A 19,553-nucleotide genomic window follows, 5' to 3' on the forward strand; every position below is an offset into this window, starting at 1 on the left:
GCAAGGTGCTGGCAAAGGTCTGGCAATTCCCCCTGACCCATCACCCAAGTCATTTTGATGGGATGACCAAGGTGAAGGAAGGAGAAGTGACTCTCTCTTTTCCTTTCTTCTGTCACCAGCACTGTTCCTGCCAGGGAAGTCCCAAGTTTCCCCTGGTTTTCTGCAAATTCGCAACCCAGTTTGAGGAGACCCCCAGAGAATTAGTTCATCCTCAATTAGAAACAGCAGACCAGAGAACTACCCTCTATTGGTAGAAGTGTGGGCCTTGAGAATCTCATTTAGTTATATAAGTAATCGACAAATATGGCTTTGGATGGGTAAGAAGCCTGAATGAGCTTGGAGAACGTGCTTTTGTTATAATAGCATTTCCTACTGTTTTGATACACTCATGTTAGTATGTAAAAGCACAGAAATGGCCTTTTGTAGTGGTATGCTCAACAGGAAGAAGCTGGTTAGCAAATGCCAAAATAAAATAGAATTATTGTTATCTTTGGATAAGCTGAGTGGGGGAAGGTTAGTTTAGAGCTGAAATTCAGGTAGATGCCAGCAGGATAATCTGCTTCTAATTTATTTTCTCCTCTTCCCTGCTGTTGCAACTGCAGTGACTATAATCAGTGCAACTACAAATGGCTAACATACTTTTCATATGAATATTACAACAATGTGCTCAACTTGTTCACAAACTCACTTAGAAAGCAATCCTCCCTTTATATGCAGTTACCTGAGAGTAAGAGTCTTTGAACTGCATGGAACTTACTTTTGAGTAAACATGCATAGGTTTGCAGATTAGTGGCTTCTGAAGAAAGGATGTTGATTTCCCCCAATCATTAGGGAGAGATTTAGAAAGAGAACTCTTTCCCAGCATGGAGTTGAAATTTGCAAGACACATCACCTGCTTAAATTCTGCCAGCAAAGTGGCTGTTAAAAGTCTCAAGGCACCTTCCAGAAACAAAGATGGTCACCCTATCCTGAACATATTTGAATCACAAGTTGTTCAAAGAAAGAAGTTGAAACTTGAATTTAAAAATTAGATGCAATATTCAGAATTTTCAGGTGTGTTTTGGTGAGTATTGTAATCCAGGCCTTCACAAACCAAGCCAAAGTCATGTAAGGAAAACCTTCTATTTTTGCTGCTTTCTTGGAACTACAAAAATATAGGGGGTTGTCAAGAACCTGACAGGCCACAATCCATTGCTGCATTTTCCCTGGTGCATCACAAGCTGTGCAGTCTGTCTTAACCTGTGCCAAGACTTGTAAACAACGAACATCATTGTTTGTTCAGAAAGAAGAATGCTGTGATGTTTGCAAATTGCTTTAAAGAATTAAGCTTCAAAATCTTGTTATAGAATACACATTATCTTGTGATAACAGGATAGTAGCTCTGGTTTATTTTTGCAAGTAAATATGTTTCAATAATATTTTTTAAACAATACTAATTTGAGGCATTGAGTGTCATTTCATTTGTTGCCATTGCACTCCTGTGGCACAACAACAGGTGATAAAGAATGAATAATTTCTAGGTTCGCCAAAATTAAAAAACCTGTTACAATAGGTGCTGAATCAAATTAGAAGCTTGGAAAGATGGAGCCCTGTTTGCCAAGTCTCAGTTCAACTTTGCAAGTAATCTTGATTTATGTGAAGCATTTAGATTCTGATTTTCCAATAAGTTCAAAAGAAAATGGTGTTAAAAGGATAAATTATTGTTTGAATTATAACCAATAAATTGTTTATCATGCATCATTTTATGTGGGTTTAAGCCAATTGACCTCAGTATGCCTATTGGAATACAGAGTTATTATGCCACCCTCCATGTGTCTCCTCAGAAGTAAACCCCACTTTCAGTGTCTTGTAAGTGTGTTTAGGATTGCAGCTATAGTTTTTGACAGGGAGTAGGCAATATAATATGTAGTGGGGAGCTCGTGCAGTTGTTCAGAACTTTGTATGAATTGTACATGCACTGTACTTCCAAACTCTTACGTTATAACAACATCACTATTTTTTATAGAATTGACTTGTCAGTCAAAATGAAATATGCATAGAAATTAAGCTGGAAGAATGCAATATGATGTCAGTTAATGCTTGAATGAGAAATAATGCTCTCGTGGTTGCCTGGATACAAATAAGATGTGTGTCATAGAGGAAGGCAAATGTAAATGAATGAACAAATGAGTTGTCAACTTTAGCTTTGGAGTCTGATAAGGGCAAGGGAACTGCTTGTAAGATGGATGACTTGCAAGATTCATCAGTGTACTTTGTATGTCTTTGGACAGTTACTCAGCTTTTCTATTTGATTTTGAATAACTTAGCTGGAGTTTTTTGTTGTTTTTTAAACTGAGTCCTCATTATTAAGGCTCAGGGTGGTTTACAATATAAACTTTAACAACAAAATTCCAAGCTAAATAAAACCTAGTGAACACTTGTTTCTATTTAAAAAGCTAGTGCAAATTGAAAGGGGTTTTATTATTGTTGTTGCTTCTACAAGGGATCAGAGTTTAGCCTTTTGGCAAGTCTAGTTAAAAGGAGCTCCCTGGGGCAATCACTGGCAACATTTTAAAGTCCTTTTACCTTTCAGACAATGACCAATCAATAAAAACTGAATATTTTTTAAGGAAACTAGGTAGCAGGAAATCCCAGAGATAAAATAGCCTCAAACCCTATAGCATATCAGGCAATCCATAGCATAGGCCAAATTTGGGCTGCTTGCCTGCAGATCTCTTTAGGGAGGAAATAGCTTGGTGTTGTAATTGAGCTGTGGCTGCCTCACAACATCACCTGCTGTAATTCAGAGGGCATGGGACTAATCAAAAGATGATGAGTGATGTCCCACAGCAGGCTCTTATGGAAAAAGGCTGGCCTTGAGATATCATGGTCCCAGACAATTGTAACGTGATGATCTTCTTCATGGAAGACACTGTGATGCTCTAGAGCACTGGGGGTAATGGTGCTCAAAAATTTACCATTCCATGAGGTGGAATGCAGCTCTCTGCAAAAGCTGAAGGAAGCCAGAAGCCTCAGTCAAGCTGCAACTATAGTTATCAGTCTTTTCATTTAGCACAGAACATACCACGGAACAATTCAGGCCCTAACTGCCCTTGTGTGTGAAAGATTTTCAGCAGTTCCGTTCCTTTAAGGCCAAGGTCACTTCAGCAAATGCATGACCCCAACTTTACATCTGAGATGATGGGGAATAGGGGGCGATTCCTGTACCTGGCAATTTTCTTCTGCAAATGAACGCTGAAGTCGGTTATGTTCAGAGCTGTGGGGGGAAGAGAAGAACTTAAACAAATGTTACTGAACAATCCTGTGCATGATTACTCAGAAGGCCCATTGTCTTCATCAGGGCTTACTCACAAGTATTTGTGCTTAGAATTGCAGCTTAAGAAGGTGATTTTGATATGCATTACTGCTTGACTGAATTAATCTTGGTGAATTCTGTGGAACTTTCCCTACGGTAAAGGATCAATTGTTCTGCATATACTTATCAACTCTATATGAAAAGGTTTCTTGTCATTGATCTGTGCATAATAAAGTTATTCTTAGCCTTTAGGCAGTATAGATGGAGTAACTGTTGCTTTTTCTTTTCAATTACAGCAGGAAAAGAGTCCAGAGAATTCAAGAAATAAAGGTATGTTGCTATGGTAGTAGTTTTTATTTAATTGCTTATTTATGTTTAAATCTTTATAAGCCATATTTTCTGGCTTATAAAGTCTACCCAAGTTGATGAACAAAATATAGAATGTTTTTAAAAAATAATTACCAACTTTATTTTTATCACTAATTGGAGGCTAATATACTAGCACTGCATTTTTACTCACAGTGCAGAGATAATGCTACTTTTACATCTGAATATATGAAGACCTGAACAGAATCGGCTATAGGAAATAAGGATACGTTGCATTTCTGTATTTCAGAAATCCCTACACATCTTGTTCTTTGAGCATGTTTTGATTGGCTTCTGTTGTATGAGGAAAGCTAATAAACTGTACAGCAGCATATTTATGGAAACTTATTACTCTTAGTAGCAGCAAAAGATAAACTGCTAGTGTGTGTCATGGCAGAATGTATAAATTGAGGCGTAGTTGGTCCTGACTCTGTTTCCTAAACTTACACCAAGTAGAAACTGTTGTATGGGGTTAAATCTGTACCTATGGTGAGACAAGGAATATTGCCAATGCAAATGAGCTTTGTCCAGAAGTATCTGTAATACAAATAAGTAAGAGGAAATAATTTATCGAGTAAGCATTTCTTGGTGTAATTAGTGCAAAATATTTGAGTTTCACAGATCTGATCACACTAATTGAAGACCTCTTCATTTGAATTGATACAGAATGCTGTAATATTTGCTAGCAGTAGTAGTAGGATATGTAACAAAGTTAGGTAAAAGTTTCCTTGTCCAGAACAACAGATGTGTGTAAGCCTTGTATAGAAGAAACAAATCAAGAAATGTCGTGTTTGCATCTTGCACATGCTAAAATTGGGTTGAAAAATATTTTATTTTTAGGATTTCAGAGAAAACTCTTTATATATGAGACATGGTAATGCCTGTGTTTTGTTGCTGTGGTGAGAGTTCTCAAACACGCTTAGCATAACAAGTATCTTTAAAATGAAGCTTTTATTAGTCACCTTCAGGCATTCAGTATGAAGTTAAACAGTAATGGAATATGTGTTCAGGTGGCAGCACTCGCCTGACCTCTGGTCAGCCATATTAGCACTACTTACTAGGAGAGATGAGGCAGCAGTGAGGTTGGTGCAGAGCAAACACACCAACAGAGCTACTCTGGCACTTCTGCCAGTGCATTTCCACCAGGCCAGCCTTGATGCTCCCTCTCTGCCTCTCAGTATGCAGCAGCAATGTGGGCAACCAGAGATCTGGTGAGTGTTGCCACTCTACTATGCCATCTGCTAGTGAGATTATATAAACACTCAAAGTGGGACCATGGAAATGAGCACACTAGTTCTGCCCTTCCCATCACCATTCTCCTTCTCCTCCATGAGAAAGTGGGGAGTCTACTACATTTGGAAAGTATTGAGAAAATGTCACCCCCTGATGCAGAAATATATGTAATGTTTTACATATGTCATAACACACAGCAGACATGCATATCTCAACCAACAACAGATATTTACAAATTGGTTACCTTGCTGGGGCATTCCCTTTCAAAGTTGATGAATTTCCATAGGGGAAATTAGACTGGATTTTACTTTATTGGGCTCCATGATCACTGCAGATGGTGACAGAAGTCACAAAATTAAAAGACACATGCTTCTTGGGAGAAAAGTGATGACAAACCTAGACAGCATCACCTTGCCAACAAAGGTCCATATAGTTAAAGCTATGGTTTTCCCAGTAGTGATATATGGAAGTGAGAGCTGGACCATAAAGAAGGTTGATTGCCAAAGAATTGATGCTTTTAAATTATGGTGCTGGAGGAGACTCTTGAGAGTCCCATGGACTACAAGAAGATCAAGCCTAGCCATTCTTAAGAAATTAGCCCTGACTGCTCACTGGAAGGACAGATCGTGAAGCTGAGGCTCCAATACTTTGGCCACCTCATGAGAAGAGAAGACTCCCTGGAAAAGACCCTGATGTTGGTAAAGATTGGGGGCAGAAGGAGAAGGGGCCGACAGAGGACGAGATGGTTGGACAGTGTTCTCAAAGCTACCAACATGAGTTTGACCAAAATGCGGGAAGCAGTGGAAGACAGGAATGCCTGGCGTGCTCTGGTCCATGGGATTGTGAAGAGTTGGACACGACTAAACAACAACTAAAAGCAAAACCAATAAAGAAGCCTGCTTCTGAGTACACATGGTTAGGCATGGTTAGCCTTATTACATATAGGCTGCCTCTAGCAACAAGCAACTTACACAAAATCAGCAAACCCCATTACAAAAAAAAAAAAAGAAAAGGCAAGAAGGCACCTGTCAGGATGGTGGCAATTATACATCAGTGAATATGCCAATAATATACATTGTAGAGCAATATATGTATCTATTACATATAAAGTTTTTAGAAGCTCAAACTAAGGCAGAAGGCATGTTACAAGGGTTGCTGCTATGATGGCGGTTGAATGGGCAGATGGATGGAAATCTGCTTGGTAGTCCATTTTCAATGGGTTCTTCTGACATTCTTAATTGACATATAATAAACACATGGGATACATACACATATATTCCTCATGTCTCCTATTCTAGAGTTCCCATCTACAGCTGTGGGAGCGCAGATATATCCACCATGTGGAAGCAAGGGCTTCCCCATTAATTTCAATACAGGGCAGCTCAATCTATTCATCTCTTTGTACATCCAAAGCTGTTCCCTTCATTGGAGTTAATGGAAGCTCTTGCCAGCACATATGCTCACCAGAGCACTGACGCCTACAAGGAATTAATGGATTAGGGTTAAAAAGAAAATTGAGAATTGGTGTGTGTCAGCTTTTTCCCTCTCCCTCCTCAATTAAATCCTGTCCTTCAGAATTCATCATGGAGCTTGCTCAAAAAAAAAAAAAAGGAAAAAAAAAGATGGTCACTTGCTTTGTAGGTTTAAGGAGGTGTTAGTAGTACAAGTTCGTAGATTTGTGAATGCTTAAGTTCATGCCTATTGTATCTCCCTCTGAGATACCTCATACATGTTGTCTTCCACTTTCACAGCATCAAATTATCTAGAAAGCATTTTCCCCCTGCACAGCGGCTGATAGTAAGCAGGCTCTTAAGAATGATTTCTGAGCTTGCTGCTTCCATGCAGTGCTGTATATGTTAAAGGAGGTCACCAGCACTCTGCAAGTTGGCAGGACCCAGCATGCTCAGAGGTTCATTAGGTCTTCAATTTAAGAGACTAACCAAGTATACAGTTGTCAAAGACCTGTAAAATATTTCCAACAACTCTATCCATTAAAGTCTGCCAAATCTAGTTTGGGGAACGAATCTATGACTCTCTAGCAGCCATATGAAGCACTGGTTTTGCTGCAATGGAATGTTTATGCTTTGATACCCAGAATTGCATCTGATTTTTTTTCTCCTGAATTTTGCTGCATGCTCTTGGCATGTCTTGATTTGCACTGAAACATCAACATTTGCTTGAGGGGGTGAGACACTGAAATATAAGACATACTTTGAATAAAATAGTGATCCATTTTTCTACATATTGTTTGCAATTTAGAAAAAAAAAATGCTTGTGGTTTTCTATCGCTTTTTGTGTGAGTTTCTTCAGGGAATTGCTGTAGGCATAATGTTTCAATTTTGTTATCAAACTTCAAATCCTGGTTTCGGATAGTACCACACCAAAACCGACATCCTGTTTCTTGAAAGTTTTATTCCCTTGCTTTAGATTTTTGTTTTTTAAAGATAAATCAGTACATCTGGGCTTACCTTATCACGGCTAGGTAGTGAGTGAGTGTTTCTCCCATTCAGCATTCCTCCAACATTCTGCTTTCTGATCTGTGAAAAACCTGCATGGAGAAGATACATCATGACATCTTCCTCTAGGTTTTAATTGAAGAGTGGAAAGCTGGGCAAACTAGGTACCAAAAGTGCATGAGATCAGTGAGTGATATTCAACTAAGTCTTGTTCCGAGTAGACACCTTGAAATGAATGAACATGACTAAGGCTGCATACCTACAAGGGGATGGGGGTTAATGAAAACAATCGGACTTATTTCTGAGTGGACACATAAAGGACTGCCTTGACAGGTCCATGCATTTCAATAGGCCTACTCAGAGTAAAATTATTTGATTGAAACACGGTGTTTGCTGATTTTCTTTCTTTCTTTCTTTCTTTCTTTCTTTCTTTCTTTTTCTTTCTTTGAGAAAAGTCATTTTACCTCAAAAAAGAGATGAAATATTCCACACAGTAAAAAGCCTTCACTTAAAAATAGCTGTCAGAAATACAGTGGGCAGCTTCTCTATCGTCTCACACTTATAGGAAAGCCCAGCTGAGGACATCATAGGGTTTTCAGAAAGAGCAGACACTCAAGCAGGCTGCAGCATGTAAACCACTGAAAAGACAATTTGCAGAATAACAGAAAACAAAGCCACTTCAAAAGGGAAGCAAGTGCAATAAAAACAAACCCAAACAGTTCCTATCAAAATTATCACTCTTCTTTCATAATTTCCAAACACAATTTCTTTTCTCATTAACTGGTGGACAATGATCATTAATAAAAAGTTTCAAACCCTAGCTAGGGATGTGAGCTCCAGTTAAAAGTAAGCATGGTTTAGCACTGGTGGCAATATGATCCTGAACTGTGATTAAACAAAGTATACAGGATTTGGCTCAGGCTTTGAACTCCTACTATAAATGTTTTTATTTCCATTCGGTTTGTCTTAGAGGTTGCAGAGCAGTAGCCGATAAGTTTTGATCCACATATTGCAGATGGTAATACTGCTTAGTATAATTTGATGGTGGGCAGTTGCTACTTGCAGGGTCCCTTTATATGTTTATTACCGATCATTTCAGTTTTATTATTTTGGGTAGTATTTTATTTATGAGCAGTGCTGGAAGAAATAGAACTGAGCTATGTCTGCATATATCGTATTTTAGCTGTTCTCTGGCCTGTATGAGTACAATTCAGAAATGTGGCACACAAGTGTACTGTAATATAAATAAGCTACAGTGGACTGGATCCATATGGGCAGCCTAACCCAAGATCATTGGAATCAATAATAAGGTAAAGGTAAAGGGACCCCTGAACATTAGGTCCAGTCGTGGCCGACTCTGGGGTTGCGGCGCTCATCTCGCTTTATTGGCTGAGGGAGCCGGCGTACAGCTTCCAGGTCATGTGGCCAGCAAGACTAAGCCACTTCTGGAGAATCAGAGCAGTGCATAGAAACACCATTTACCTTCCCGCCGGAGCGGTACCTATTTATCTACTCGCACTGGTATGCTTTCAAACTGCTAGGTTGGCAGGAGCAGCGACCGAGCAACGGGAGCTCACCCCATCGCAGGGATTCGAACCGCTGACCTTCTGACCGGCAAGTCCTAGGCTCTGTGGTTTAACCCACAGCACCACCTGCGTCCCTTTTATTGGATTCAAGAGGGGAGACTTAAAGAAGAAGAAGATTTGCACAAAAGAGATGCTTTGTGGACAATGCTTCTAAAAGTATCTCAAGTTTAGGATCTGCAGTTCCCCACTAGTTTTACCCCTCATATATGCAAAACTAGATAGCGCCGTAGGATATTGACAGGCAGCTCTTTAATTACACTATGAGCTTCTCAACTCTTCGATTCCCTTTCATTTTACGCTTACCTTTAGCAATCAGAATACAAAGCGACTGTTCACTTGCTGATCCATTTAACAAATGTGATTCTCTATTATTATGAACATATTGCCTGCCTTTTCTAATTTCATTAACAAACATCTGTTCCTTTACTGATCTTTATCTACCAGGAGTAAAGAGGAGACCATATGGGAATAACTTGCTGCATATCTGTCATTCACTTAATTCTCGGAAAACATTGTAAGGCACCTGCACAATGCCTGAAGCTCTAAAGCCAGTCCTATGTGGAAAGTCGGGTTGATGGCTGTAGTTGGCTACATAAAGTTGTCACAGGTTGATTTTATTTTATTTGATTTTTACACACAAAAAGAACAAAAGTAAAGCAATAAGAGCTGGAAGCAACCAAAAAATAAAATAAAATTGACACGTCTTTAAATAATCCATGGCACAGAGTTGAAAGGAATCTTAATCTGATTCTGTGATTCTTTGTTCAAAATTGCCAGAGTACACTTGAATGGCTTCAAATGCGGTGAATGACTTGCAATTGTGAAGATATCATAAATGGTGGGTAGCAGAGCATTCTTTGACTTTTTTTATATTGAACAAAAGGTCCTGTATTGTAATTCAAAATATGTTTTAATCTCTGCATCATAAAAGCATAGTTCGTACTGCATAGGTATAATCACATAGAACAACTTGTTTATCGGTTGCGACACTCCAAATAAAGTGCTGTTCCTGGCACTGTGGAGCCTGAGCAGTCCTCTCGTTTATTGGGGAGCTTCATGGAAAGAAATAAATCTGGAGACGGCTGGAGTGCAAGAGGCACAAGTCTCTTACACAGCTGAACACACAGAAGAGTACACTGTATCTACTGTTTGGTGGTATAGTGTTGAAGAAAGCTTACTTTGCTGCTTCCAGTAGACATCCACTGGGGCTTTTCCAAGTGCTTTGTGCATTGTTTTCATCTCCCTCAGGCAGCCCAGTTTTGGAGCCCTTAGAGACTATTGTGATAATTTTGCAAGGCACTCTCTTCCATGGGGACTTTGATTGCCACTATTGATCTGTTGAGATGTGCAATGCACAATCCTGTTTGATTTTTGTAGAAACAGTCCTGGTTATTTTTGCCTGGGTGTGTGAACAAGATGGTTGTAACTGTATAGACTACTACATGCTTTCTTGATCCATGCCCATCATGGCTGGTTTGGGTAAGTTGTGGAGGATTAACTAGGTGGCTTCAGGGTGTGGTGAATGCTTTGCTGCATGGTCAGGTGATCCCCACTGCTTTGAAAGAGGTGGGGCATTCCTGAAAAAAAAAAAAATCTACTCTGAACACAGAGGTTTCTGTCAATTATTGACCAGTCAGCAATACACCTTTTTTTGTTTTTGACAGTTTTGGGTTTTTTTTGACAGAGTGGTGAAGAAGGTGACGGTGGGTTTTTTTGTACACAGCTTAGTGTTCACTGCTTAGGTTTGTTTTTTACGCTGCTTAGTTTTATATGCAGCATACTGCTGCATTTTGTTTTTATCTAGTATTTAGGAAATATTATCGAATGTTGCATTTTTATTGTTTTATGGGAACCACCTACAGATGTTTGTTCTATGAAGTAAATTAATAGTTTAAGTGACTTGATGTCATATCAAAGTGAATAGTTCAAAAAACATTAAGTTTTAATGTTGGTGTGAACTTCTAAGTGGAAGGGATTTGAATAATAATAGTATTCCTGAAGTCTGATTTAACAGCAACTGTTCATTTGCAAAGGGGGGGGGGTGCCCTTTTGGTGTTAGTTTCAAATTTAGGTCAGTTGGTAAAGTGTGCTTGGGGCCAGTTGGAAAGCACAAAACATAGTCCAATCACATCCTGCCCAACAGAGTTTAGCAGTGTTCCCTTTATTTAGGCATGTTCATTCTATCCCTTTAGGACAAATTTGCCTTCCTCATTTCAGTGCAGAAATGAATTCTTCATGCTATTTTTTAAAAATATGAAACTGAATCTGCTTGGATATTCTGTCCCTGAGAAGACTTCAGCTTGTATGCATCCCTTTCACTGTGGGGAGAGGTAAAACTCTAAACAGAGAAACCACTTGGTTTCCCATATGTAAATAAAAATGATTTCACTCTCTCATAGTACAGGAACTTAGCTCTTCTCAGAGAGAGGAGAATATATGGGCTTCGCTTTCCACTGGAAATATTGTCGCTGCCTTTCTCTTGTGCCAAGCTCATATTTCACCTCCTTTATTTGGGCCTGATCAGATGGCATTGTCTCGTGCTCTGTCTACTGAGATAGTGGCAATTTCATTTTTGTCAACAAAAATACAGTACTGAGAACAGTGGAATGATAACATCCAGGCTGGATCTAGACACATCAAAGAAGCGTTTCAGTTAAACACATTGTAAATTTAAACAGGCAGGGAAAACAGGTAGCGAAAAAATAGGACTCCACAACGCCATCTGGTGGCACAATGTTATATTGCATATACAACACATATAAATTGCTTTTTCTTTACCATTCTAGTTGAGTCTCCAGGGTCTTAAACATTTGGTTATGAAGAACAAGACAAGCAGCCACTAGGAGTTCTTCTGATATTGTCCAAAATATTGTGGATTCGGGATAAAATCCAGAGTTTCTTTCTCCAAAAGTATGGAACTGTGTAATTGACAATATGGTAATATGTCCTAGAGAGTGTTCATAGACCACAATATTCTGTTCAGATATCAGTTTTGTTCTTTGAAAGCTGCTAAATTTTGCATGGGGTCTTACAGCCTTTCAGAGAAAAATGAAGCTTCATTTTGCCCCATTCACTATTTTGGGGGATCAAAATTAGCTTTTTTCCAGAAATGGATAAAATTTGCAGGCATATTGACCTCTGCCAAGTGAAAAAAGCCTGTCAAATTACAGAATGGAACCCACTTTCATGGGGAAATCCCAGAATTGCAACTCTAAGGAGAATATGGGTCTCTCAACAACCCTTAGCACCCTTCACCTGTGATATTGTGGGCAACAATTTTATGATGAACTTGGCATGCATGGTGGAGATGTCCCTAAGAAAGAAAGCTGCATAATTTCAGAAAGATTGGGATTATGGTTTGTGAGTTATGATCAGTGCAAAAACAATGTGGATATTTTGGGCCAACAAATCAATGTCAACATAGCATTTATCAAGATTTATAGTCTTTTAGAAATGAATGGTTTTTATTTTATCTTTTATTTTTATTTTATCTTTTAAAACAAGACTTCAGGCTTGTGTTTGTCTTAATTAGCACCACAAGTCACAGAAGCTGAGTGCAAACCTTATATGACAGGAGTGGGTGCTTGGGCATGTGGCTCAGAGGCAGAAGGACTTGGATGTCCTGCATTTTCCAAGCAACTGCTGATAATTAGCAAAAAAATATAGAAGAGACAAGAACAAGGTAATGCAACACTGGGACAGTCATTCCTCAAAGCTCTGTGATTGGAGTTCCCTGGTAAAATCATTCTATCTCTGTAGAATCTTGCCTTGTCTGTCACAAAAGAGCTGTTTCCCTACCTTGGCATCTTCCTTATATGATGTTTGAAAAATGTTTCCAATTTTTCAGAAAAGCTGTTGGCAGCCTATTATGAAGATGATTATTTAGCTCTCTTACTTGCTCCAAAGTACCTTGGAAATCCCTGCTCATGTTTAGGCACTTTGGAGAGATCATACTGGGCTCAGATAAGCCCTGAATCTGTCTGAAGTGGCTCCCCTTTGATCCTTGGCTTGAGATTTGTCCAAAAATTTTGCACACCCCAGTAATCCACTGCAACACTATCCAGTAGTTAAGAACATAAGAGCATCCAGTAATTAATAATATTTTGTTGTTGGAAAAGAGAGAAATGTTAGGTAATGGAATATGTTACATTGTTGTAGATTATTCCCAAATGCTACTAGGGCAACCAAGTAGACATGTGAGTTATATGTTTAGTTATGTAAGAGATAGTGTTTCTTACAGAGTAGAGAAAGGCAGAAATGCTTTATAGCTATTATCTTACTAATTCTCTGAAAGAAGGAAGAGCACAGCAGTCCCATGAGATTAGACCACTCTGTCTAATCTCATGTTGGTTGAAAGCCACAGACTGAAAATCTTCTATCTTCCCTTGTTACAACATCTATAGCACAGCTGGGATTGACTGCTGCACCACACACAGAGAGAGAGCATAAACACACAAACACAGTTACATCTGTGTGCTTAAGAGATATAAAGTTGTCTTTCATATACAAAATTATCTATAACTTTATGCCAATCAATAGTGTGCTATTTGCTTGTCCCTATTTAGAATGTTTCACTGGTCAGTTATTCCCAACCCTATTATTGCTGCATGAAAGACATTTTTCATGGCAAAATGACCCCCAACAAAGAGTCATTGAATTTAAAAACTAGTCCAGTCCTCCATTAATAAAGAAAGGAAGGTTATTGGTCTGAAATTGCTAGCAGTGCATGTTAGTTCTACCATGCATAACAGGCTGAGTGGCTGTGAATGTTCCCAGAAGATGGCAGTAGTGTACTCAGTACATTAGCCAGCCCATTACATCACCGAAAGCTCTTTCTTAATTGCCAATTTTCCTTTTAAAAAACTAATGTGTGCCTTTTAATACAAAATATTTAGTCTTGTCATGTTGAGCTCTTTTCAACAAGCTTCCGTTCCTGAACAGCAGTATGGTAGAATCCAGGATACTAACTGGAGAGTGAATTGCTGACAGAGTTTTGAAGACTGAAGCATTACCTCACTCCTAGCAGTTAGCTGCAGCATCCAGTTGTTAGTATGCAACACAAAGATGGAGTTTGTTGCCTGTCTGTCCTAAAAATACTTCAGGGAGATTTCTCTCAGGAAAAACAGATTACTCAGGCATCAGAGTTTAGGGACTTAATGCATTGGAAATTCAGTGCTTATGCACACTGCAGAAATATATAGTGTAAATATTTACTAGCCTTTTTCAAAACTGAACAGAAACTTTATAAGTTGCTTCTTTCTTTCAAAGAATCGCCAACTACCTTAAAAACCTAACTAAGTAGAGTTTTGTTGTCATCGTTACAAAATTCTTGATTAATCTCAAGGGTGTTAGGAGTTTTCCAGAGGATACTGTGGAGGCAAAACAGAATCTCCTCCTTCCTCTCCTACTGTAATGCAGCCTACCTTTAATTTTATACCTACCTGATCTCAAAGTCAAAATAAAGAGTTTTAGGTTGGTCCATCAATGCTCTCAATAGATGGTTAGTCTCCAGCTAAGTCACATAAGCAAAAGAGGAAATATTCTAAATTATGAAGCCCTTCAGAGCTTTCCAACGCATCATACAGTTGTTGCTGTTGTTTTAAGGGAAATACTAATGCCATTATTTGTGGTGCAATCCTGTGCATGTCTATCTGATGGGTTCAATGGCACTTATTCCAGTAAGTGGATATAGCCTTAATAAAGAAAAGAAAAAGAAAAGAAAAAGAAAAGAAAAAGAAAAGAAAAAGAAAAGAAAAAGAAAAGAAAAAGAAAAGAAAAAGAAAAGAAAAGCTTAATACGCTTTCTCAATATCAGTTTACAGCTTCAAGTCATGACTGACTAATTTTAGTCAAATATCAACCTTTTACATTTTATTCCATTTTGGATTTTATATTGGGGCAAAATAAGGTAAGATTATGAAATCTCATATCACTCTTATTTAAAGAAGCTGCCTGATTTAATTGAGTCCATAGTGCTGGGGAAAGGGGATTAAGCTTTAACCACTGTGCAATTTTCCAGTGGAAAGACCTCCTCAACCCCACCCCAAAAGCTGCTAGGAGGGAGAGTTTTGAGAGAGTGAATTTAATTGGGGGAAATCACAAGAAAGGATTAAGGGCCCCTCACCCAGCAACGTATCATCAATTTAATTCCATTTATGAATTGCTCCCCATAAAATATGTTGAAGTGATTCACAATAAAAAATAACAATAAAAACAATAGCACAAAGTGTGTGTGTGTGTAAAACACTTTTTCTGTATAAAAAACAGTTAAAACAATTTCACAAATATAACTCTGCCCTCATGGGCCAGCTCTGAAAGGTGGGCAGGACTACTCACCTGTCAAGTTGCCATATGGGGTAAGGGGAGAGGATCTGGGCTGGCATGCCCCCAATAATATAAAGAGATCAGCCATGGATCCCTGCAATGTCCGCTAGTATGATATATTTTGGGTAACAACCAAAGCAAAAAGTACACACAATGTAGCTTTGTCTTATTTTTTCTTTTTCTTTTAGCATGCTCATTTATATACTCTCATTTGTTCTTATATACTTATTCCAGGAATGTCAGAGGCAGTAGTCTGGGATTGTAGGAAAGCCGAGTTAAGAGGTACATGCCTAAATGAGATGCCATACATAACCAAATGAGGAAAAATGAAAGAGGCAAATTGATCAAAGAAGTAAAGGAAATGGAAATGCACCATAAAAGAACAGGGTAGGCAGCTAATAGAAAATGTAGGCTCCTTTGACAACAGCTGAGTCTGCTCTTTATTTTATAGAAGGCATTAACCACACATTACATGCAAATACATACATCAGATACCCCACTTTTTTCCCTTTCCTTTTTTTTAAAAAAGAAGGACCACTTGCAAGATGGAAGAAGAAATGCAGCAAAGGGAAAAGCTCTTCAACCTTTCCCTACCACACTGCTTCTGTAATGCAGGCCTCAAGCCATTCCACTCTCTTCCTTTCCTTTGCCCAGAGTATATGTGGGTTCCATGTAGTCTCAAAGGCTTCATGGGGTGGGGGGGTGGGCAATGAAGGGCTTCTGGAGGCCTATGCTTCATCTTCCAGCCTCCTCTAAATTCGTTTAGAAAAGACTTTCTAAAGAAAGATGCTGCTTGATAAGTTCCAGGAGTTTTACTTGCATTTCAGGCTGTTTTATTACTGTTTTATTGCATTTTATTACTGTTGTTTATGTGTTACTGTGTATGTGTTTTGCCTGTTTTGGTGTGTGTATACAGTGCTTATTTTTGGACTTTGGGCAGCATATTTGTGCTTTGCTTGTTTCTGTTTGATGAGTTATCTGTTTTGCTTGTGTTTTGCTTGCTTTGGGGTATGTGGAAAGGTTTGTTGTTGTTGTATGTTTGTGTTTTGAAGGGGGGTTTCTTCAGTTGTTCTCCTCTAAAATTGGTATTTTGTGATCCAATCAATATTTCCCCCCAGATTTATATATGTACCCTGACCCCCAAAACATTGCCTGGGATTCAGGGAAAAAAATGATAAGCATATGTTTGGAACAATGTTTCTATAATACATTGTATGACTTCCAAAATCAACACATTCTTTTGTTTTTCTTTACCAGAATTTTCATGCTGGAAATTAAAATACACAGTCTTACAGTGATTGTGTTGCATGGTACTTAGGCCAACCTGTTTCTGATCAGCATAATCAGATATTGATTCCTTGGAGTGCTGCTTATACCTCTGCTACAATATATCTGCTCTCTCAAGCAATAGCTGAAAGCTATTACCTTGAGGTTGTAAGTCCAGCGAGTGGGTCTCAGTTTCTCTTCTATGCATATTGTAATTGCAGCAGTGTGCATTCATTGTGCAGGTGCTCAAAACAAAGAAGGCATTCATTTTGTGTTTCTCAGTCTCTTCATAGGGGTTGGGTGACTCGTTTTATGATCCACTTAGGCTGCATTCCTTTTGACTTCGAAACCACTAGTTTCCTCCTGCTGCACAGGAACGCTGCACATCGTGTCAGGTCCTCTTACTGCTTATACCATAACTGGGAGAAGATATTAAAGTGAAGTGCAGATTAAAGACTGCTAAAATGCTGCCGCTAACAATTATGGTGGGCCACTATTCTATTTCTCATTTCTCTCCAAAGGTCAGATTAATAAAGCTTCATGGCACATTAGCATAAAATGTGGGCCTGCCTGCCTGTTTTTATTATGCTTAAAGCCTGGTGTTTCTAAGGAGACTTTGCCGGGATTGAATGCATCCATTCTTCACTTAGCACTTTAGGCGAGTCATATTTAGATCCCTTTTCAGAAAGGGACACTATTCGGACAACTACTGTCAATCAAATCCTTATTGGCTTTTTCAATATGTCTGTGCTCAAGAAGGCCATTTCACTTCCATTAAGGGGGAGGGGAGGATAAGAATAATGCTAGATTTTTAAAATTTTTTAGCAGCTCTAGGGTAGGTGAAGAAAAAATGGTTTATTAGTATTGCATTTTATGTTAGTATCATTCAAATTTACTTCAGAAACTTCACATAAAACTTTTTTTAAAAAAACAACAGCAGCAGCAGCATAGCTTTCTATCATGCAGTCACAAAGGCATCTTCCCTTGACAAGCCAAAGTGAGTCTTCATGATCACTTTCTTTACAATCCTGGAGCTGTGCTTTTGTACCAGAACATACACAATACAGTCATACCTCAGGTTACAGCCGCTTCAGGTTGTGTTTTTTCGGGTTATGGACCGCTGAAACCTGGAAGTACCGGAATGGGTTACTTCCGGGTTTCGGCAGTAGTGCATGCGCAGAAGTGCTAAATCACACTTTGCACATGCGCAGAAGCGCTGAATCGCAACCCACGCGTGCGCAGACATGCAGCCATGGGTTGCGAACGCTGCAGGTTGCGAATGTGCATCCCGCACAGATCACGTTCACAACCTGAGCGTCCACTGTATGAAGTTCCCTACCAGCTAGTTATCGCAGTGATTAAGGAGCAGCCAAAATATGCAAATGAAACTAGCCCAATTCATGTGTTTTTGTCTGAACAGGGAAACCTAATTACCTGTTGAGGCTGTGAATACTGGCACCAGCCTCATCATACTTGCACATGTCAGTCCTGTTGCTTCCATCCTGAACTTCCTACAGTGAGTGGGAAGGCCAGAAGGGACACTGTAAGCACAGTTCAGCTGGCGATCAGGAACCCTCTGTGATGAGGGTTCCAGATCATGGAAAGGACTGTAAACATGCATACCCTCCAACATTTATCCGATGAAAATAGGGACATCCTAAGCAAAAGTGGGACATTCTGGGATCAAATCAGAAATGGGGACACTGAACATTTCCAGGTGAATGTGCTTAAAATTACACTTCAGACTTTTCAATTCAACACTGGAAAGTCACCAGCATATATGCTTATGGGGTCTGAACCAGCGACCAGGCCTGGCCGGGGGCTGGGGGTGGGGGTTGTAGTGGATAGCTTGATGAAGATGTCGACACAGTATGCATCAGCTGTGAAAATGCCAATTTCCCTGCTAGGGATCATTAGGAAAGGAATTGGAAATAAAACTGAAGATATGGGTGGCTTTAAAATAAGGGATTAGACAAATGCATGGAGGATAAGACTGTCGAAGGCTATTAGCCATGATGGCTATGTTCTGTTTCCATGGTTGGTGGCAATATGTGTCAGAAACCCACTTGCTAGAAAATGGAGGAGGGGTAAATGGTCAGGATCCCCACAGACATCTGGTTTCCACTGTGAGAACAGGATGCTGGAGTAGATCAGCCACTGGCCTGATCCAGCAAGCTCCTCTTGTGCTCTTATAGCCAGTAAAATTAACACTCAGATAGGACTATTTCCATAAATACTTTGAACCTGAGAGAACAGCAAATGAGTGGTTGTTTCAGCAGATACTTGGTTTGTGTTTACTCTCGGCACTGAGAGTACTACATGCAGCGACTTTGTATTCTTGTTGTGCCTTCACTGTTCCTTTAAATTGTTGTGTGTTGTTTCAAGATTGCATTCTTAGCTGCCTCAGGGGTCTTACCAAAAGGTAAGATAGACATGTTTTAATAGATAATTTAAAGTGCTGCTGAGCAGCCAGTAAAACACCAGGACAAAAAGAGGCCTAGGCAGTAATTTTATGAGACCAGCCAAGAAAGCTAGTGTTATAAATTGTAAAATGCATACATGACAGACCTATAGTTTCCTGTCAGGACAAACAGGATCATGACAATGCAAGGCTTTTAAAAAGTGTACATTTTAAGCTTACAATTTATAGAACTGTTGAACCTCAGTGGTTATAAGAGGTGAGCTATGAGTTTGAAGTTTCCCAGCTCAAATCTCAGTGTGGCCATGAACTAAGTTCTTGGTACTACCTCGCCATCTACAATATATATTGGGATAATAACACTCACTTCCCTTATGCTATTGTGGTAAGCATTGCTGAAGTGTGAAGTGCTCACAGGAGGAAAAGCGCTATGTAAATATTATGGCTTATTATTTACTACTATGAGAAATATTAAAATAATATTTTTGAGCTGCCTTTCTGCCATCTCTAGTGCCGCTGGTGATGGACTTGGTCAAATAAGTGCAGGTACAGGCAAAATTCTCTTTTGGCCTTTTTCGTGTGTGATTATACACATTAATTTGTCTGGTT

General features: G+C 39.2%; 1 protein-coding gene across 4 annotated transcripts in view; it reads left to right on the forward strand.

The window, feature by feature from the left end:
* Positions 1–19,553, forward strand: part of FSTL5 (follistatin like 5) — a 323,917-nt gene that overhangs the window by 62,378 nt on the left and 241,986 nt on the right. For all 4 annotated transcript variants that reach the window (XM_081021706.1, XM_081021708.1, XM_081021707.1 and 1 more), the window contains exon 3: positions 3,592–3,625. In XM_081021706.1, coding sequence (XP_080877832.1) covers positions 3,592–3,625 — 34 coding nt within the window. The remainder of the gene's footprint in view (positions 1–3,591; positions 3,626–19,553) is intronic.

The sequence above is a fragment of the Podarcis pityusensis genome, assembly GCF_964106645.2.
Source record: "Podarcis pityusensis genome assembly, chromosome: 9".
Taxonomy (NCBI): Eukaryota; Metazoa; Chordata; class Lepidosauria; order Squamata; family Lacertidae; genus Podarcis; species Podarcis pityusensis.